The 23,781-nt window shown below is 22.0% G+C and overlaps 1 protein-coding gene across 1 annotated transcript in view; it reads right to left on the bottom strand.

The window, feature by feature from the left end:
- Bma-unc-62 (uncharacterized protein) overlaps positions 1-23,781 on the bottom strand; it is a gene marked incomplete at both ends in the record, with an annotated part of 38,803 nt that overhangs the window by 6,210 nt on the left and 8,812 nt on the right. Inside the window, 9 exons of the mRNA XM_043081304.1 lie at positions 5,295-5,371; positions 8,808-8,992; positions 12,566-12,666; positions 13,087-13,277; positions 17,372-17,453; positions 17,641-17,804; positions 22,322-22,372; positions 22,573-22,623; positions 23,017-23,188. Coding sequence (XP_042937238.1) covers positions 5,295-5,371; positions 8,808-8,992; positions 12,566-12,666; positions 13,087-13,277; positions 17,372-17,453; positions 17,641-17,804; positions 22,322-22,372; positions 22,573-22,623; positions 23,017-23,188 — 1,074 coding nt within the window. The remainder of the gene's footprint in view (positions 1-5,294; positions 5,372-8,807; positions 8,993-12,565; positions 12,667-13,086; positions 13,278-17,371; positions 17,454-17,640; positions 17,805-22,321; positions 22,373-22,572; positions 22,624-23,016; positions 23,189-23,781) is intronic.

Genomic DNA, 23,781 nt, shown 5'->3' with positions numbered 1-23,781 from the left:
TTCTTATTATTATAAATCCAAATGCGTCATCATATCATTAAATATTGATATGATGAAAATATGAAATGTAAAGTGAAATGAAGTGAAAAGAAAAGAATTTGAAAAGTACTGAGAGGGTAAAAGAGAGATAGAAGTATTACATGTAGGATACGGTAGGAACAGCTGAGGGAATGAACGGTGTGTTCTTTAAACCTCTTCGCTCCATCTTCTCAGCCTGCTACATTTCCAAGGTCTTTCTATTAACAGTGAAGTGAACCTCATCAATCATACGGTGTGATTCGCATCTGCTAAAGTTTCACATCTGAACAGAAATCGATGATCCTAATGCCTTCCCAGCGCTTTCCCTTCCTCTTATTGTTGTTAATGACGATAATGATGGGAATGACAGCGATAATAATGCTAGTAGTACCATGGTAGTATCAATGATACTATCTATAGTGATGATGATGACGATAATAGCAGTAATACTATAATGATAATGATGATGATGATAACGATAGTAGCAATAACACTATAGCAATCATGTGATAATGATAATGACGAAAGCAATAATAGTATAGTGATCAGAGTAGTAATGATGATAATGATAGTAGCAATGATGATAGGATGATGGCGACGATATGATAATGACGATAATGATAACAGCATAGATAATAATTATTATGATAACAATAATGATAATAATACTGATGATGGTGATGAAAAAAATGATAGAGGTATAACTTTTGCTAAAATAAAATTGGTATAAAAATGAAAATGTTATTGATGATGACTGCAGTAATAATAATGGTAAGAGTAACAATAATAATGATAAAAATAATAATAAATAAAAAAAAGCAAAATTTTTCAGAAAAAATTGAAAAAAAATTGATTAAAAAAATTAATTAAATTAATTTGAAAACAGGAATGACGATGATATCATAAAAATGACCATAACAAGTAATGAAAATAGCAATGAAAATGAGTGAAATAATGAGGACAAATGCTAAAAATGAAAAGATAAAATTTTGTAAAAAAAAAATAAAAGTTGGAAAGGATAGGACTCTATTAGAAGAATGTGTATTAAGTTTAAAATACTCAGAAAATCTTTTATAATTACATTTTCATACCTTTTTTACTCTTATCTCGATCTAATCTATTAAAAACTACAATTGAATATAATCAATAATGAAACTATAAAAAAAAAATTTTTTTAAAATAAAATTTTGAAGATAAATTTACAAAAAGTGCCAAATAATAAACCGAAAATCAATAAATAAAACCATTAAACTTTTCGATAGATCTATAAATATTTTTAATATTGTTCATTTTAGGTAAAATTTAAAAATGGCATAATTGATTCTAAAAAAAGAGAATTAAGCAAGCAAAATTTGTGTGTTAAGAAAGGAAGGGCAAAAAAAAAAATTGTCGTTTTTCTTTTTAGGATAAGTTAAAAATCAAACATAATGATTAAAAAATATTTTTCCATATAATTTTTTTTTCACATTTTTTAAAATTTTAAGGACAAAAATTCAAAGTGATAGACAACAAAGAGAAGAAGGAAAAACGAATAAAAAAAGCAAAATAAAATAAGTAAAGTAGTAATCAAATAAACTAGTTACGATATATTCTTTTTAATTTCATTCTAGCACTTGTAATTATTATTTTATTTGTATGCAATCATGAATAATTAATTATAGAATATCGATATTCAGGAATGAACATATTTTGTTCTAAGTATTGAAATTTTCAAATTAAATAAAATAACAATGTAATTATCATTATTATTATATCAACTGAAATATTTTTTGATAATAAGAATATAAAATGAAAACACAAAAAAAATAAATAAATTTGAAATTACTTTCATTTTTCTAAAAAAGGAATGCCAAAAAAAAAAAGTAAAAAATAAACTACAAATCCATCAGTGCGAAATAAAGTAGCAAACAATTTAATTAATTTCTTTCATTTTCAATTTTTCTTTGACTTGCAGTCTTTTTTCATAATTATTTAATATAAATATAAAAATTAACTTAATGATGTCTTATATATTTTAGAAATATACCATAAATCTATGAAAATTTGAAAAAAAAATTTTTTTTGATAAATCATTTGTACGATTTTTAATATATTCTAATATTTCTGACAGCATTTTGTTTTAACATATTAAAGATTTCAAACAAATTATCATAAATATACTATGGTATTTCTAAAGTATTCCTAATATTCATTAGATAAATACTATGTAAAATTTATTAATGACCAAATTTAAAATTTAATAATATTTCATTAACACTTTGATTATTTTATATGCGCTATAATCGTTTGGTATTTATATCATTATTACTTTGAAATTAAATGAAATGAAAAAATTTTTTATTTTTTTAATCTATCAAATTTTTTGATTAAAAAAAAAAAAAAAAAAAAACATTAAAATTTGTTCTTTTTCTTTTACTTAAATGAATTCTGATCATTTTTATGATTTCCATATATAAAATATATTTCTCCCTGATCATTTTCATTTTTAAAAACAGTAAAATAAAGTAATATTTTAATATTAAATAAGCGGAAAAGTAGTTGCCATTCATGTGTTTATCCATTATTCAAAATGGAATCAAATAATTATTTGGTTATAAATGCATCAAATAATTGAGATTGGTGCGGAAAATAGCCAAGCAGCTAATGTATACCACTTCAATTCAATGCGGCTTTGACACTTTATGTACCGTATAATAAGATAATTACTCATTTCTCTATTAGCTTTAAGCAAATCAATCCTAAATGCTATCAATAGTAATTTAAATAAATTTTTCAACCTTCAAAATATAAATTATTAAGCAATTTAAATAATTCTTTGTATTTAAATTTTCAAATCAAAAAAACAAAAAAAAAAAAAAAAAAAAAAATTTCTATTAACAAAATTGTAATTACTTGTTCAAAATTTTATAAATTTTAATAATATAAATAATGAAAAAATTTTTCATGCAATAAATAATCATACATGAATTCAGAAAGAAAAAAAAAAATTAATATTATAAAATTTCAAAATACGGAATTAATTAAAATACGTTACATATATTTATTTTTCATAATTATAATTATATATACTAATATTCAAATTTATATTTATTCTTAAATTTATATATCTGATTGTTTTTACTTGTTATCTATATTTATATCTAAACTTAAAAAGTTATAATAACGTGCATCTATTATGCGACCGATTAAACATATAATACAATTATCTCATCAAATTATACGGTATTAAGTTACTTTAAATCGGATAATCGGATAAAGTAAAATAATTTATGATAGCTTACTAAGTTCATTCAGTGATAAAAACTACTAATAAAACAAGAAAAAAAAGAAAGAAAAGAAGAATTACGGAAAGTTTTGATTGTTATAGGATAAATAAATTAAAATAAATATAATATTAAATAAAATAATTTAAAATACAAAATGAAGTAAAATAATTTAAAATAAAATGACAAAATGAAGTCAAAAAAACGAATATGAGAGCAAAAAAAAAAAAGTGAAAATAAAATGAAGTAAACAACATAAACAAACAAAAAAAAAAGGTAAAGAAAAAATATTATCAATTAATAGATTAAACAGAAAAAAAAGAGTGTTTAAAAAGGAAAAAGAAGAAAAATCTTTTTTTTTTTTAAAAAAAATTTCATTTAGTGTTTTCTAAATAGATATTTTTTTCTTTTTTTAATTTATATATTAATAAAAATTGCAATATTTTAATATTAAAATTTATTTTTAATTCCTTTTTTTACTCTATAATTTATACAATTCATTTTCTTACTCATCCAATTTCATTAAATTTTTTTTTTTCAAATTTAATTTTCTCACTTTTTTCAGCATTTCTCATTTTTTTTTTTGTCTTTTCCTGCTTATATATACATATGTCTATGCATAAATTTAGTAGTATGATCGTTGCTCATTTATTTATTTATTTATTTTCGTTTTTCCTTTCTTCTCATTTAATCAGTTATCATAAATCTAAATAAAGTGATAAGTTAATTGAGAAAAAAATATTAAATACAAAAAAAAAAAAAAGAAAACGAAAACAAAAAGTAATTATTGAAGTGAAAAAATTTCTCACTTAATTGGAATTAAAAAAGAAAAAATTATTCCTGAATGTATTAATATATTTTTAATGAAATTAAAAAATAATTCTAAAATATCTATTCCCAATTTTTTCTTTCTTTTTTGATGTAATAAAATCAATAATAATAATAATAACTATATTTAGTTGACCTATTTCTTTCCTTTCTTTTTTGTCATCAATGGTACCAACAACTGTCACTCAATTTAAGCATATATTTAAAAGAGAGAGAGAGAGAGAGAGAAGAAATGATATATTAGGAAGTAAGCAATTAGCATTTCAGATCATATAACTATCCATTTTCATTATCCTAATGCATCATCATTATCATTATTATTCACGTCTGTTCAATAATTTCATTTTTTTTTTTTAATTTGCATTTAGCATAAATTTTTCTTTTTTTTTTCTTGCTTTTTTATTCAAATTTAAAAAAAAAAGTGCAATTTTTAATTAAATAAAAAGCAAGAAAAAAGAAAAAAAAACAATCCTTTAAATTATTTCAAAAGTTTTTTGTTCTTCTTTTTTACTTTCTAAATTTAATTGAGAATTTTAATTTAATTGTGTAAAAAGAATTTTTAAATTAGTATTAACAGAAACTCTTTTTTTTTGAACGAAATACAAATTTCTATTTTTTTTTTTTTTTTTGAATGGAATAGATTAATGATTGGTAGGAAAAGTTTTAATATTAAAAAAAATCGAAAATTAGCATTAAACTAGTATTAATATAAGTTTTGTCTTATTTTTTAATAAAATATAAGTTTTTGCAATTTTTAATGAATAGAATAAATTAATAATTGGTAAGAGAAGTTTTAATCTAAAATAAATAATTTTGCTAATTATGCATGAATTATTGATTAAATTTTTTTTGCCGACAATATTTAATGATAATAATAATAGTAACAAAAATATGATAATAATAATGATAATAACGATAATAATATAGACCGATAAAGTTTTAATAAAGAATTTTTATTTTTTTTATTTTTTGATTTACTTATTACTAGGGTTTAATGATGGAATGAATGTTACAATTGAAATTAAATGTTATCACAAAATTAATTATTTTGAAAAAAAAAGAAAAAGAGAAAATACAATTTCTTTATATCATTGCAATAACAATTACTTACTTTATAAAGTATTAAAAGTAAAACAAAAACAGAAGAAAAAATTTGAAATCAAAAAAAAAAGAAGAAATACTTACCAATTATTAACCTGTAGTATTGTTAAGCCAGTTTCATGTGCAAGCTGCTTTTTTTGATCTTCTGATGGATATGGATGCTGAAAAAAAAAGTGAAAAAAGAAATTAAAATTATTATTTTCAATTTATGAAGAAAAAAAAAGAAAAAGCTAAAATATTAAAAAAAAAAAAAAAAAAAACAAAAATTTGAAATCAAGAAGAAAAAAAAAAACACAAAAAAAAAGAAAAGAGAAGAAACATATAAATATAAAATACATATATTTATATACAATGCTAGCATCACTGCAGTTATTTATGATTTTTCTTTCTTTTTTTTTTTCTTTCTTTCAGATTTATAAATTTATTAGAAATTTTATTTTTCAAAAATTTTATTTTATAGTTTTTTTAGAAATAATAAATATAGCAAGAAAAAAAGAAAAGAAAAGAAAAAAGACATTGAAATTACTGTAACGATAATGATAGTAATAAAAATTGTTAAAAGAATAAGAAAAAAAAAAAATAAATAAATAAGAAAGAAAAAATGAAAATTATGAGATGGAAAGAGGAAATTTACAACTTTTTTCAAAAAAAAAAAAAAAAATGTTATTTAATTTTCAATTTTAATTATATTCAAAAATATTTTAACACAAATGTAATTGAATTATTAAATTTGCTGTAATCAATTAAAAATTAAAACAATTTCATATGAATAAAATAAAATGCTTCAAAATTATAAGAAATTTAAAAAATCAAGAAATCAAAATACATATAGAAATCAAAAATAAATTAAATTTAATTCAAGACAGTTTTATTAATAATATAATATCATAGATGTCAGAAAAAAATTTAATGATTTCAAAAAGAAATGGAAGTTATTTAATATATTTTTAATGAAAATTATAATTTAAAAAAAAATTTCAAAAAAAATCGATTAATAAAAATTTTCAAATCAAATAAACAAAAGTAACCTATTAAAATCGATGAATAAAAAGGTGAAGGATAGAGAGAGGAATGGAGAGAGAGAGAAAAAGAAAGAGAGGGAGAGAAAGAAAATTGATTTATTTATTAAGTACAACATTTGATATTTAGTAATTATTCAGGATTTGTCAATCAAATAAATTTCATTTATTGTTTGATCAATCAATTATTCAGTTAGTTAATCATTCGTCTCATTTCATGTCAATCATGTTTCAATTTAATTTAATTTAACTTAATTTAATTCAATCCAATCTGTCATTTATCAGTTTTTATCAAATGAATAAACTTTTTGAGAAACAGAAAAAACGAAATTAAATGATGATGATCAAACAAAGAAGAGAAGAGAGAGAGAGAGAGAAGAGGGAAAAAGAAAAACAGAAAAGAATTGATTACTTTACAAATACAAATAATATAAACTAATAATTCACAAAAGATATCAAAAATGACAAATATTGCAAATAAAATTAATCACTTCGCAATAATTTTTTTTTTCTACAAACAAATTAGATTAATAATTTAAACAAATCTGGTTAATAATTATTTACTAAAAATGATTTATATGATTCCAATATTATCAAATATCATTGATGACTGTAATAATTGTAGTTTAAAATTTTTAAAAAGTTTCCATAAAATCTTTTAATATGTCATCAAAGGGAATGAAAAAAAAAATGTGTTATTATATTTTCAAACAAAACTTAAATATTTCGAACAAAATTTGATAATCATTTTGACTCTTTTTTAAGCGATTACAACTTATTAAAATTTTTAAGCAATCACAACTTATTAAATAAACTATTGCTACTTGTACTTTACAAAATTTTTGCAAATTTTATATTTATTAAAGGAAATATAATTGATTTTAAAAATAAAATCAAAAATATTTCTCCTTGTTTTCAAAATTAAAAGAAAAAAAAATAATATCGTTAATTATTAATAAAAATAGAAATGATACTATTTGATAATATAAATGATATTATGGTATAGTTAATAGATTTATTCATCCATTATTCAATAATTTTTCTTAACATTGTGATAATTAAACAATAAGATTAAAGAAAAATATAAGTCCTTTTTTTATAAAAAAATTTAAAATTGAATTATATAGACAAACTTTTTCTTAATTTTTATTTAGATTTCATTTATTTAACTTAATTTTCAAAAAATAAATTATGCAATTTATATATCCAGTGAAATTGAGCAAAAAATAAAAATGTGACAAAAAGAAGAATAAATAATAAGTGGAATTAAATTTTCTTTTGAGTTATTTCATTTTTTTTTTTTTTCTTTCCATCTTTAAATGCAATTTTTTTTTCCTTCATTTAATGCAAAATTTGCAAAGCACTTAAATGCAAAATTTCACATTTCATTTTCAGCATCTTTTTTGCTCCATTTTTTCTTTCCATTTTTCTAAATGTATTCATTGCAATCCCAAATGCAATTACTATTTCAATCCACCGACAAAATTTTTTTCAAAACAAAAAAAAAAAAAATGCAAAAAGAAAAAAAAAAGCAGAAATAAGGGGAAAAATCTCACCAAAAACGATTGACTTCCAGCAGTGTATTTAAAAAAATGAATTTAAAAAGAAAATGAACAATTACCGTAACCCTATTATTTTTATTTGTAATATATTGGCTGACTTCAAGGACACTAATAAAAGTTTTTTTTTTTTGAAAAACTACTTATTTTATTATCAGATGACAATACTATTAACATATTTTGTTGATCATTTAGCTGAGCTATTGACGTTAATGAAGACTACAAAAAATGATATGATATGATATATAACACTAATAAAATAATTAATGATCAGGAAATAGAAAAAAATATGAAAAATAAAAAAAAAAAAAAAACAAAAGAAGAAATCCTTGATAGTTTAGAATTTAATTTGATATTTTGTAAATTATCAAAATTTTAAAAAACGTTTTAAAAATATTCAACTTGAAAAAGACGAAACAAATTTTTACAATCAAAAAGTAAAGTAGTAAAAAAGTGAATTAGTTTTAATGATAAAAAACCGTTTAACAGTTGTTCAATGTTTTTTTGAAAGCCTAAGCCCATAAGCTTGTACGAAATGAGAAAACCTAAATGAATTGAAAAAGATAAAAACTGATTATAATAATATAATAGCAGTAACAGTGACAATGATAACAATGGTAATGATAATAACACGAATAACAGTAATGATAACGACAATGAAAATAGAATAAACGATTTATAGTGTAAAATAGTATGATCAAATTGGATCAGATGATTGACAATTACATAAATCCGAGGTTTATATAATTTCAAATATTAATTGACTGGAAAAGAATTAATAATAATGAATTAAAAGAATTGCTTCATGCATTTACAGCTATAACTGATAAAAGAGATTATAGAAAAAAAATAATGACAAATATAAAAATAATAGTAATAAATGAAATTTCAAATTAATATAGTAATCGAATTATATAAATTATTAATATTATTAATAATAGTTGTTCATAATTAATATTGATAATTTATCAATATTAATTGTATCAGCCAGAATATTAGCCAGATGATCTAAAACTTACAGTAAGATTCTGGAATAGCCATGCCCTGAATTTGGTGATTGCTTCTTTTGAAAAAACTTTTGGTACTTTTCGTTTATTTGCACCGGTTGCTGAACCACCACCGCTTCCGGTATTTCCTTCGCTTAATACCGATTCCCTCCCACCGTCATCATTTAACGAACCGCACATCGATAACGATTCATCACCTGGAAACACCACATGGCTACCACCCTAAGTTTTAACTTTTTCCTTTTCTGGAAAATAAAATGCGAAACTTGAATTATTAAGAATCTGTAATAATCCTTTTATGATTTAAAAATTTATTGTATTTGATCAGTCCGGAATCTATTTGGCTGATCCGGAATATGATTGGTAGTCGATTGAAGAAAAAAAAAAAACGAAATGATAAACATTTCACAAATAATGATATGATTGATAATTACCGATTCTAACATTGTAATAAATTAGGTTTGCTGGCTAATTTTTCTTTTTTGATGACTTTAAAAGCCTAATTTTGAAAACAGAAACATATTATTAAAATCAATAAACGAATGTGATCTTTTTTCGTTTAAGAATTTTTTTTGTATAAAATATCTAAAGATGACGTTCACGTATGACACGTTTGAACTCACGCATATGAGAAATATATAAAGAAAAAAAAAAGAAAACAGAAATTCATCCAAAGAAAAAACAATATTATACTTATATTATACACATGTGAAATAATCGTGTCAATTTTTTTACAATTTATAAATAATAGTAAAATTAAATTTATGCATATGTGAAGGAAAAGAGATGAAGAAAGAGAGAGAGATAGAGAGAGATGGAAATAAGAAGAATGATATTATGCATTAAACTTTAAAGTTAAATTACTGCATCAAAAAAAAAAAATAATTAAAAAACCAAAACGTGTTGTATTAGCAATTTGCAAGCAAAAGCAGTGAAGCTAGCAGCAACAAAAACAAACAAAAAAATTAAGCTCATCCATAAAAATATAAACAAAATAAGTAAAAAATAAAATAAAATCATTATAAGCAACATTAAAATAAATAAAAAAAAATGCCAAAACAATCACAATATTAGTTATGAAAAGTTTTATAAAAAAAGGCGGAAGCTGGCATATAGTATTATTTTTGTAATACCGTAAATATCTAATTTTGTCTGATACTGTAACACTTTTTTCCATGGTACTACTGTAACATTTAATTTGTCATTAAGATTTCAAAGAAAAAAGAAAAATTATAAATAAATAAATGAAAATAGCAAATGATTGACAGTATTGAATTTAATCTTTTATTATATTCAAATATATATTGCGCTATCATTATTCTTAGATAATGTTTTTGAATTATAAAGTGTGAAAATAATTGACTGTATTAAGCTAGAAATCTATTGAAAATTTTAATCATGATAGATAGAGAATATTACTGTTATTAATTAATTAGTTTTTATTCCAACAAACGCTGTTAGGAATAATTAATTAATTTTGCATTCATTGTAACGTATCTAAATTGGAACAGTTTCTATAAACTAACCGTTAGATGATGAAAAAGCCAAGCTCTCATAATATTTGTCGCTGGCTTTGGAAAAATTCCACGTTTCTTCGTTAACGACATCATCAATAATGGTGACGTAGTATTAGTATTAGTAGTAGTGGTGATAATAATGTCCTGATTATCAGTAGATAATGATAATGGTACTACTGTATTGCCATGATTTTGACGTTGTTGCTGTTGTTGTTGGGGCATACTGTCAATACAGTAATCATTTGTAGTTCCGTTTGGTAATTGCTGATGTTGGCCAAAATGACTGGATAAGGTAACAGAGGATGGATATGAATCCGAACTTTTGCTACCTGTAAACGTCTTTAACCCGCATACAAAATTAGCATATAGCATTTCAAGCTAAACCTTAGAGATAAACAAACAAACAAAACAAAGCAAAGCAAAGCAAGCAAATAGACAAACAAAACGAGTAAACAAAACTTCCTTGCTTATATTATTGTTATTTTTATCACCATTATTACTATTATTATTGTTATTACAATTAATCATGCAAAAAAAGCAAAGTTAAAAAGGCATTTAATAATGCGTAAAGCAAAAAACATAACATAAACTTAAAAAGAACAGAAAAAAACTTAAAGTGATTATAAATAAATGATATTTTATAAATTAAATTCAGAATTTTTTTTGCAATTTGAATTTTTAAATAAAACAAAAAAAGAAAAAATGAAAGCAAAAATTTATCAATTAATAATATAGTAGCAATAAATAGAATTAGCAAATTTTCGAAAAAAGTGTGCATATATATATGTTTATTTAATTAACAAAAAAAAAAGTGCAAAAATGGCAAACATTGAAATTATTCCACTAATAATTTTATGAACTAAATAAATGAATGAATGAAAAAATGATTTTTTTGAAAATTTATGAAGTAAGAAAAATTCGTACTTTTTAGGCAAACTACATATGTTTATGTGTATGGAATCTTTATCTGGATAATAATTAATTAACTAAAAGATGGAAATTTTATAATTAATAAATGCAGTGTAGCGTAAAAATGTCATCTCGGTTAAATAATTTCGAGCAAATTGTATGTTAATGTGTATATCTCATAAAATGAGCAAATAAATATATATTATGTAATAATTTAGAATTAATCTGGCATGAATTTAAAAATTAATTCGATAGATTAAAAGAAATTAATTTATCTAGATGAAGTAGAAATAAGATAAGAATCTATAGTAAGTTTAATAGATAATTAGATGGGATGGAAATGATAATAGAAAAGGAATTGGTTTTTTCTTCTAGTGAGAATTGTTCATTTAAAAATTTGTATAATAACAACAAAAAAGAAAAAGAAGGAAAAAGACAAAAACGAAAAAATATAAAAAAATTTTTTTTGAATTCATTTTAAATAAATGAAGGAAGAAAAAATGTATAAATAAATTTTTGATTTCAATACAAGTTTAATAAAATGTATTTACGATTTTAATATTTAATAAAACAATGCAATTAATTAGTTCTAAGCTTTTTGAATTTTCAAAAAAAATTTTTTTTTAATGGTTCTAGAGGTAAACTACTGTATATTACATGACTGATTTGCTTGTTGAAGAATGGATTGAAATTAACATAAAAATTGAAATATAAATTGAAATTAACAAAATGAATGAAATTAGCCAGCGAACCAATTTTAGGCAAATTTTTGAAATAAACATTAGGAATAATATTCATAATTAAAATATGTTTGAAATTAAATTAAAGTTTAAATCGAACGAATCATAATTGGGTAAATTTCAACACAAAAATATTAATATCATATATGGAAGATATTGAAAAGTTACATTAGAATATTCGCTGGCCACAAATAAATAATAGGCCTAGCAAAAACCATATCTTAGACTAAAAAAGGCAGAAATAGGTTATAAATACTTACATAAAAATAAAGAAACGTGAAAGAAAGGGCAAAAAGAGGTATAATGGTAATAATAATAAGAGTATAACTAGTAATTAAAAACTAATTCAATTTCCAATTAATGATGTAATCTTTTTTTTTTCACTAAACCGTTAGTGTGAATTGAAAAAAAATCAAAAACAGAAAAAAAAAAAATTGGATATCATCAATTTCTGGAAATGGAAATTTTCTTAAATCAATATTTCAAAGAGAGAGAAAAAAAAAGGAACTAAGCGATAATTTAAATTGCTCATATTGGTCATAAAAAGTAAAAAATTGAAAGAAATTTGAAAAAGAAAATATAAAATTAACAAATCAATCAATACCTGTATCAGAAACATTATCTTGTTGTTGAGCGGTGAGCAATTGATTTGGTGTTTCCACCGAATGTGGCGTTGAATCAAGTCGTTGACCACCTGCTGATGAACTGTAAATTTTAAATTTTATTTTTTCCAATTTTTTGTTTTTCTCTTTGTTGTTCTTTTAGCTTCTATTTTTCCAGCAAACATCGTATCAATTTTGTTTAGATATATAAATAATAGCATAAAATCTTCGTTCATTTTTTTCTTTTTTTTTTTAAGAAATAAAAAGTATAACTTTTCAGAGTGTATATTAATAAGATTTAAAAATTTGAAATAGAAATACAACAATTAAATTTAGGCTTAATAGTTAATTATGGAAAAGACTCAATTTTAATACTGAAGTAATGTATTTTTAATAAGTCGAAGGTTTATTCATTTCTTTATTTTAATTCCTTTTCCAATTTTTTTTTTTTTTAATCGAATTGAATTTTCATTATGTATTGTTTGCACTTTTTTTTTTTTTTCAATTTGCTAATATTTTTAACCTTCCTGACGGACTACTGACGGCTGTTAGCGACATGGACGTTTGGGTGCCCCCAGCCGTCAGAGGGGTCACCCCGCCCAGCACTAAAGGGTGACTATCGGGGGTTGTCGACTGATGTTGTTGAGTAGCCACAGCCACAGCTGCGGATGACGATGAAGCATTGCTGAGATCGTGCACCGATCCATGATAACCCTTGAAAAAAAAAAAAGAAGAAGAATTAACTCCCGAATTGAATAAGTTTATAAGAAAAATTTTCTAAAATAAAATTTCAATTTTATTTCAAATTTAAGAATAATTATATTATTTAAAATGATATGAATCTTTCATTTCTTAAAATTGAAATATAAAAAAAAAAGTAAAATTAATTAGTGAATTAAAATTATGATGATAATTAGATTTTGATATGCTTAATCAAATTAAAATTAATACATTTAAGAGACACTGAAGCTAATACATTTGAATTCAAAATTGAAACTAAAAGAAAAATAATTACAATAATATCAAAATATTAATGATGCAATAAATTTATTTAATATTATTCATATTAATTTTATAATAATTAACTTAGGTGAAGTGTAGAAAAGAAATACAAGCAATCATTCATTTGTATCTTTTCGATATAATAAAGTACCAATGATAATATTAACAACGATAATAATAATAATAATTTATGATAATTATTTAATATAATTTTCAGTAAATATAATAGTGAAATATTATGTGTTAATTAATTAATTATCTCATTTTTTTAAAGCATATTTACTCGTTTCTTTGTATTATTGTTAGCTTCACAAATTAAAATTTCAATTTCACTATGATTCATCAACCAAATTGAAATTGATGTGTTAATTGAAAAAATAAAAATAAAATAAATGAATGAAAATCATTATTTGATGATAAAAGATTACTGATAGTAAATTAAAATAAATTTGTTTGATTGCCATGAACAGATGTGCTATTGCTTAATCTATTAGCACTAATGTTTTAACTCTCTCCCTCTCCCTCTCCCTCTCTCCATATACTCTCTCTCTCATCAGGTTGATTAAAAATTTCCTAAAAGGGTTCTTTTCTTTTCTTTCTTCTTTTGCAATTTGTTCAAGCATAAAATAATTTTAGCTTGAAAAAAAATTTTTTTTTCAATGAAAGAAAAAATCTTCAAATAAAAAAAAAGGAATTTTTTTTTTTTTTTTTTTTATAAATTTTTCATTTCTCTTTTTCATTCTTTCAATACATTAATGTTTTTTCATTTTTTTTTCTTTTTTACTCATTTTTCTTGAAAAAAATTTGTTTTGTGATATTTTTAGTTTATTCATTTATTTTATAATATTTTTCCAATATTGTAATTATCTTTTTGGCTTTTTTCTTATTTTTTTTTTTTTTTTTTTTGTTGTTGTAAATTCAAAAGCGGATAACAAATAGAAAATATAAATAAATTTATATAGAACTTGATGAATTTTTAATTTATATTTACAAAAAGAGCAAAAAAAATTCTCGAATTAGTTTTTTTTTTTGAGTTATTTTAATTGAAAAGCATGATAAATAAGAAAAAAAAAATTGCTATGTATAGAAAAATGATTTATTTTTCCTAAAAATGCATAGCAAATTATATAGATTGTAAAAAATGGGTAAGGTGAAGTGTATTATTGCGCATGGATGAAGGTGAATTATTGCGCACAGATGAAGGTATATTATTGCGCACAGGTGAAGGTACATTATTGCGCACATTTACATATATCGTAATCATCAATAAGCTAAGGCACAATTTTCAATCGTCAAATTGGTATTTTTATTCCAATTATTTCACATTCCCTTTTAAAAAGGATAAATTGCGCGAAAAGCTACTGCTATCATTGAAACTAACATTCTGTCTAAGATCAGTCAACTCAATCATATAATCAATTCTTTTCATTATTACTTATCCTCTCTCTTTCTCCCTCTCTCTCTCTCTCTCTCTTTCTTCTTCCTTTCTTAAAAGGAGTAAACCGCCATTGTCCATATATTTGTTCTGGTTCATTTACCTTAAAAATGACCCACTTGTAAGGCTATTTTTGTCATCTTGATATCATCATCATCATCATTATTATTATTATCATCAGCAAATAACAATTTTATATCGGGTCTCTTCAAATAAAACCCTCTGTCTCTTTCATCCGCTCCTTTTTTTAAGGAAAAAAAAAATTTTGATTTTATTGAAATAAAATTAAAAAAAAAAAAAAAGGGAAAGAAGAAAATGATATAAAATTAACAAATATTTCAATTAAAAAATTGCTTTTTTTTTTTGTGTGCGCTCTCTTTAATTCAAACCATTTATCTTTCTAAATTTTTCATTTTCATTTTTTTTTTCTTTTGTTTGTTTATTTGTTTGAAATTAGTGCAATTTGTTAACATTACAGTCATTCATTATTTAATTGATAGTAATTAAATAGCACAATAATATATTATCTTCATTTTTTTTTTTTTTTTTTGTTGTTCTTTTCTCTCTTTGCAATAAAATATATTTTATCATAAATAATCATTCTATTCATTACTTTTGATATAATCCCTTTATAATTTCTTTTTTCTTTTATTGAAACAAAAAGAAGGAAAAAATTCTTTTAAAGTTTCGTTGAGCAAAAGAAAGACAAAGAGAGAGAGAGAGAGAGAGAGAAAGAGAAGATAAAAAATTTTTCTTTCTTTTTTGAAACTGTTAATTTTTCTTTTTTTTTTTTTTTTTTGAAATTAATACTTCTAATATTGTGTATAACGATGGATGAATAGCTTAAGAGTAAAGTTCATAATGATCTATGATTTTTTAACATTTTTATTTGTTATCACATCAATGATAAAGCCAAATTCTAAAGCTTTCCTCTTTTTTATCTTCTCTCAATTCATTGCTTCCATTCTACTTTATAAGAAGAATCCTTTTCTAAATTTTCCTGCTTAAACAGTTGGTTTGATATTTAACAGATGAAACAAGTAAAAGAATGAAAAAAAAGAAAAGACTAACTAAAAGCTAAACTAAGCAGTTGTTAACTTAAAAGAAAAAAAAAAATTTTTTTTCTTTTTCTTTTTATATAATAGCAATGGTATTTAAATAATTTCAAACAAAATTTAACATTTCGTACTTAATTTTAACCGATGAATTTTAACCAAAATTAATTGCTAATTAATAGATGATAACAATGTTTATTTAAAATTAGTGCAAAAAAAAAAAAATTTAGTTGGAAATATTAACAGAAATATAAAAAATTAAAAGTGCAAAATTTATTATTATTATTAAAAAGATAATTTTGATAGAAGTGCTGAAAGTTGAAATTTAAATTTTATAAAGAATTACAAATTAGACATGAACCTTTTTTTTTTTTTTGTTTCATTATTTTTACATTTTGGTTTTTTTATTTGATTTCATTAACATCAATAAAAAATTTTTTGAATTCTTTTTCTAAAATATTTTTCAAATTTATTTTTTTTTTGAAATTTAAAATTTCCTATATATCTTTCTTTCATTTCTTTTTCCATTGTTTTTCCTTCTTTAATTTAATTTTCAGGAATGAACATGAACTTTTAATATTTTTTAAAGTTTTTTTCCTAGTTTCTTTTTCCGGTTTATTGGAACGGAATGTTTGTGTGATAAGAAAGAGTAATGATGGAAGTTGTAAAGAAAGAAGAATAGATGAAAGGGAAAGGAAGAAATTTTGGAGAAGGAAGAAGAAGAAGAAGAAGGATGAGAGGACAGTAATTGGTATGTGAGTATGACAATGTCTGAAATATGAAAATGGGAACATAAATCAAAGGTGAAGAAAATAGGAAAAAAAAGCAAGGAGCGCAAAGTGTACATTTTTCTGGAATATTTTTTTCTCTTTCTCTTTCTCTCTCTCTCTTTCCCTCTCTTTCTCCGTTCATTTTTTTTTTGTTTAATTTTTACATTTTACCTATTATTATTCTTTAAAAAGGAAAAAAAAAGAAATGAATGTTAATTTTAAATAAAATTATGGATAAAATGTTAATATAAATAATTAAAAGTTGCTAAAATTTAATTATTAGTTTAAAATTTAACATAATATGTAATTAGTTAGTTAATTAATTGAACTTATGCAATTATGATTTTTAATTTTTATTTCTCACTTCTTTTTTGTTTTTTTTTTTTTTTTCAGCGCTAAATTAGTTATTATTGAAGTGTTTTATTTTTTTTTTTTTTTTAATAATAAATAATTCACTAGAAGAAATGAACTTTGACCATTTTTTGAATCATTTGATTATTTTCTAAATCATTAATTTTTTTTTTTTTTCATTTTAAAATTACTTACATCATGTCCGGATGAAACTGCTGTTGTATTTTCGGGTAATGGTACAGATTGTGGTTCATAAGGAGCTGGTTGATATTGTGAGCTAGAAAAATTGTTTAATATTAATTAAAATTTGCTAAAACAATGAATAAATAAATTCAACACGCGTATTTTTTTTTTCTTTTTTCACATATTAACATGAAGAATTAAATAATTTTAAAGTTGAAAATTTATTTATGTCATCAAGAATTGTATTTCTCGATTTAAATTGAAAGAGAAAAAACCATTACCCAATTGGTGTACTCATAGAAGGACTAGATGAAGGAGCAGCGGTACTAGGTGAAACAGGTGTTTGTGAACTGCTTGCACGTTCCTCACCAACAATATCCATTGGCATTTTACCTTTTAAACAGGTAACATACCGATGACAAAAGTTATCACATAATTCATGCACCTAAAATTATCCAATATGTTAATTGAATTAAGGAATGATAGAAGAAGTGAAAGAGGAAAGATGAAAAGAAAAAAAAAAAGGAGTGATATTGTTAAAAGATATTGATAATTAATTACCTGATAGATTAATTAATTATTTGAAAGTAAGAAAAAAAAAGCAAATAAAACTGATAAATGTTATGAAATTAATTTTTTTTTTAAGTAATTCCACTTTGAAAATCAATTTTTTTTTAAATAATTCCACTTTTTTTGGTTAACATATTTTAATAATTGCAGTAATATTTCATATCGTAATTATCATTCAGTGTTAGGTTTTAACTTTTTTTTTTTTTAGTTATTTAGGATGACAAATCTTTTTGAAAATTTAAACATCATTGCATTGTATTGACTATTTTCCAAACAAAGAAATATATCATTTTATATGACAATTACAAATAATACATTGATTCCAATTTTTTTTTTTTCGCTTTTTATTGCTGAAATAAAACAAAAATTAAACCAACCAAAATTTTTCTCTTTTAAACTATTATCTAATTTAATTATCTGTATTTCAAAGAAACAAAAAAAAAAAAAAAGTTTTACATCATTAATTTTGAAATATTGTCATCTTACATTTCATTTGTCATTTCTATTTCATTTCATTCATTGACTGATTAGATGAACAAAATGATAGATTGCAAAATTATGATAATTTTCATCTTTCAATCAACACTTTACTTGACGTTTTCTTTTACTTTTTTTTTTTTTCAAACTCATTCATTTGAAAATAGTATCACTAAATTTATCATTATTAATCTATCAGTGCTGTAGTATGGCAACTTTTTTTTTTAGCATTTTTATAAATGATTGCTAATAGCAAATTATATTTCATTTTTATTTTCCTTTCTTTTTTTTTTTTTCATTCTTTCTTCATTTATTTTATTTTTTTTTTTTTAAATCATGCAATCATTTAAGTAAGAATGTTACAGCCATTAATTTTTATCCTCACAAATGAAATGATTAAACGAGAAGAACAAAAAAATAAAATAAAGAAAAGCAAGAAGAAAGAAAGAAAAAAATCTCTGTAACAAAGTTTTCTTCATTCCACTCATTTTTCTCTTAAATTTTAACTTATTTAATTTTTCCTTAAAAAATGAAAAAAAATCAAGGAAAAATTTTTGGCAGAAAAAACTTTACTGACAGCTGTGTATATGTATATTGCCTGCAATGTTCGTTTAATAATTTTAAATTATTGATTGATTGATTGATTCATATATCGATTCATTGATTAATTAATTAATTAACTCATTCATTCATTTGTGCACTTATTCAGTCAATTATTCAACTTATCTGTCTATCTATTACTTATTATTTTTTTTTTTCAAAAAATTTTTTCTGAAGAAAACTTTATTGACAGTTCTGCACATGCATAATTGTCTGTAATGTTCGCTGATCATCTTAGATCATTCATTCAATCGATTAATCAATCAATCTATCTACTTATCTATCATTTGTGCTTCCGTTTTGTCTTATCGAAAGATGCGATATGTATAAAATATTGTATGTCATCGACTAATTGAAAAACCGGTATTTTAAAAGAAATAAGAAGAAATTAAAATTGACAGTATCACATTCGTAAAGGAACGTTTAATTTTTAATTCCATACCTTTTCAATCAATTATAGTGAACATCGCATATGCTTACAGCAGGGGGTATTACATTATTATTTTTTACAACACAGCATGGGACAACAATTTCTCTCTTTCATCTTTTTTTGTTCTCTTCTAATATAATGCAAAATAAATGCTATATTGTAAAAAGAAATTAATTAATTAATTAGGACAATTTGAAATTTTTAAATCTTAAAGCAAAAAAAAAAATCACTTATTAATTTCATATTTTATATGCTTAATACATGTAAAAATGAAATGTATATAATAATATCAATAATAATCAAACTCATCTCATTTAATATTACATACTGTAGAAGATTACAGTATGCAGTAAATACAGTATGTTACGAGCAGTACGGTATAACAAGGTAGGATTGTGTGAATATTAAGCTTGATGAAGAGCAATGAAAAAAAAAAAAAAATGCAGTAGTGTGGATGTGACAACTATTCAAAAGTAAGAATGAATGGAGACTTTGAATAAAGAAAAAATTAATGAATAAAACTATTATATAAAATTATTGAAGTTTTTTTTTTTTTTTTTTTTCAATGAATAATTAAATAATTGTCTAAATGATAATAATTGAAATAATGAAATTGTCACTGATTTAGTATAATTATGTTTATTATTTTTATCAATAATTAATTTGAAGAAATATTTGTAAATATACATTACAGTTTCTAAACAATTATTTTTATTAATAACAGGAAGGAAATTCTGTTTGTTCCTCTATTTTAAAGCTTTATTAGTTCTTAACAAAATTATCAAATTTTTCTTCTAAAAAGTGTTAGATGATTTAGAATTTTTGTTTTTCTTTTATTTAATTTGGTTGAAATGATTTCAAGCAGGAGTTATGTCGATGTTATTCTACAGCAGCTTATTTTTGCTTTATTTTTTTTTTTATTTTACTTTTTTTTTTCGCTTTATTTTTATTTCGTTTTCTTTTTTTTTACTGAAATCTTTCAAACAAATGCTGCTAAATAACTTAAAGTATGAAATATAAACTGATGATAAATAACATTACTTTGTATTTCCTCGTAAAAAAACAGAGAGAAAAAAGTAAGAATTTGAGCGAAATCGAAAATAGCAAAAAGAATTGTTTTTTTTTTTTTTTCAACTTTGTGAAATAATTTAATTAAAGGAAAAATTTAAACAAGAAAAAATGAACGAAAAAGAAGTGTTAACCTATTTTATAGCAATTTGAGTAAATTTTTATGATCATATTTATGATCTTATAGTCTACAGCAATAATTTATTAGTTTTTTAATCATTTAATGCAAGCTAACTTATTACAGCAATAAAGTAATTCTGATTCCTGGGATTCCTTAATAATTACATTCATAATATGAGATGTTTTATTATCATTTCTATTCAGATTAATCAGTATACTTTGAATTACGATATAACAAGATTTAACTTTTCATTTGAAATATCAGTCATAGTGATATTACTTTATACGAAATTTAAATTCTAATACTATTGCTATATTGCTATATGAGCATTTTGATAAAAATTTGTCATTTGGAATATTTTGATATTTGATAATAATTTGTCATTTGGAATTTGATTTTGATATTTGAATATTTTGATATGTTAGAAAAGACAATAATTTCATTAAATTAAAAATTTCACCTTAAATTTTTTCAAAAATTCACAAGCTATACTAGAAATGAATTTACACTTTATCATTTTAAATCATTTACAATCAATCATATTCTTTCCACTTTTCATTTTTGTTATTCCAAGCAATCTTATCATACAAACATTGTTAAATAAAACAACAATGATAAATGATAGTGATAAAAGTGATATAATAGATATATGCTAATCATTTATTGTTCTTCTCTCTTTTCTTACTCTAGCAATAATTGATTGTTGTACTTGAAACAATAACAAATGCATTATTAATCGTTGCTACTATTGTTATAATAATTATAGTAATTATACTATAATTATAAAACATAGCTTACAGTTGATTAAAAATGCTAGCTTATAAAATATATAATTACATTTCAATATAATTGAAAAGTACTTGTGAGTAACGAAAAAAGATTAATTTGTTAAAATATTTAATTTAATCAAGTATTTATAAGATATTATGCAACTTGTTTTTGCTTTATATAATTCAATAAAAAAAAAGGAAAGAAGACTAATTTTTTAACCGTTAAAAGACGGTAAAAGTATGTAAATTATTAAAACTAAATATTGTAGTCAGAAAAAATTGTATATATATATATTTATAATTTTTCAATTTTATAAATTTGACCATTTTTGTATACCTTTAAATTGCTCTATCAAATGTAAATATGATAAAAGTACCTGTGACACAAGTAGCAAATTTATTTAAAAATTTATTTATTAAACTAACTGTTCTGTTTTGATTATAAATGATAAATGGAACTTTAAAAAAATCCGTTCCAATATTTGGTAAACTTATCAGTATAATTATATTGTTTAGCATTTAAATTTTTATTAATTCTTTTTTTAATAAATAGATGATTTTTAGAGAAGAAATTTTGTGAATTTTTTTTTAGTTAGTTTAAACAAAAATTTTTGTATTATACATTATGATGCTTTTCATTCGCTTTTTTTTTTTTTAAATGAATAAAAATTTAAAAAATAAATTTTTTTTCTTTGAATTAAGTGTAATGATTTTTAATTGTGGATGTACAGAAGTTGAAAAGAAATTAGTAAAATTTACTACTCATTATGATGTCAGCAATGAATAATTTAAAATAGTGAAAAGAATGAATGGAGTGATAATTTATCAATAAATAGATATTAGAATAAAAATAATTTCAAAATTTTGAAAAAAAAAATACAAAGCTTAAATTTTTTAAAAAAGAAAATTAAAAATATAAAATTAACCTTTTCCAATTCTAATAAATGGAAACGAAGGACTTGTATTGATTGCAACATCTATAAATGATAAATTTTGATTTCAAAAAGAAAGAATTGTTACTTTTTTTAAGAAAAAAAAAAACATAGTAATTATTAGCATATATGCTTAATAATTTCTTATCAAAATTCCATCCGTTTATCATTTTCTTTAGATTATTAAATTTTAATCTCATCAATATCAATTAGTTAATATTTAAAAATGAAATAAAAAAACATACCAATGTGTCAACTTCAGGATTTGGTACATAATATGGCTTTTCACTTTGTACCTAAAAAGAAGGAAAAAAAAAAGAAAATATTTTATGAGAAAAAAATGCTTATTGTATGATTATTTTAAAATTTTTGTAGCGATTAAAATAAATAGAAAAAAAAAAATTTTTTTTGTGAGATACTGTAACGAATATTAGTGATCAAAAATGAATATACGATAAAAAATTTAAATCAAATTTTTTTTTTTCTTTCAAACATAAACAAGGGAAGAGAGAGAAAGAAGGCAAAAAAAGAAAGGGAGAGAGAGGGAGAGAGAGAGAATAAAGAAGTGAGAAAGGTGTAATTTGGTAAAAGATAAATAATTTGATCAAAAAGTTTGATTTGTATAACAATATGATGAGAAGAGAGAAAGACTTTATCAATAGCTCCAAGGTTATCGTGGCGCAACTAACCATTTTGGCAAAATCGGCAAGGTCATCTTTAAATGAAGCTGATGAGCAGACGTCATTTGTTGACGATGTTGACGTTGAACTTGACGTTGCCGTACTATTCTGTTCTCGTGGTGTACACGTTGCTAACTCGCATTTTTCGAAAAGGCACGATAATAACGGAAATAATGGATGACTGCAAAAATTATCTTTTGTTTTAAACTATAAAAAATTGAATAATAAAAAGAAACTAAGTCCTAAAATTTAAACAATTTAATTTGTTTTTACTAGTAATTAAATTTTGTTAATTATGCAAAAATAAATTTCACATAACGTTTTCTTCTTTGTTTAAACTGATTTCTTTCTTTTCTCTTTTTTTTTTTTTCTGAAATTATAAATTTTATTTATGATATATCTATGTTTGTGTTTATTTTCGTCTTTTTCTATTTTTAATTTCTACAATATTTTCCCTTATATTACCGTATTATTCGAAATATTTTAGATAATATAGCTTATTAATTCTGCGCCCATTGATAATGCATACAAATAAAAGCGCTTTTTGATAATTTACGCTTCATTTTATTATTGTGCTCTGATAAACAGATGGCGCTTTTTATCATTTGCTAAAATATGCGCAGAAGATACTGTATCCCTTCTTCGTCTTCTTCGTCTCTTCTTATTTTTTCCCTTTCTTCCATCTTTCACATCATCACTTTTATTTATTCATAAATTTTTCCTTTTATTTATTTATAAAATTTAATTCTATTTCATTTTTCATTCAGTGGAGAG

The sequence above is a fragment of the Brugia malayi genome (genome assembly GCF_000002995.4).
Source record: "Brugia malayi strain FR3 genome assembly, contig: Bm_v4_Chr4_scaffold_001, whole genome shotgun sequence".
NCBI classification, from domain to species: Eukaryota; Metazoa; Nematoda; class Chromadorea; order Rhabditida; family Onchocercidae; genus Brugia; species Brugia malayi.
This window is presented reverse-complemented; position numbering and strand designations above follow the sequence as displayed.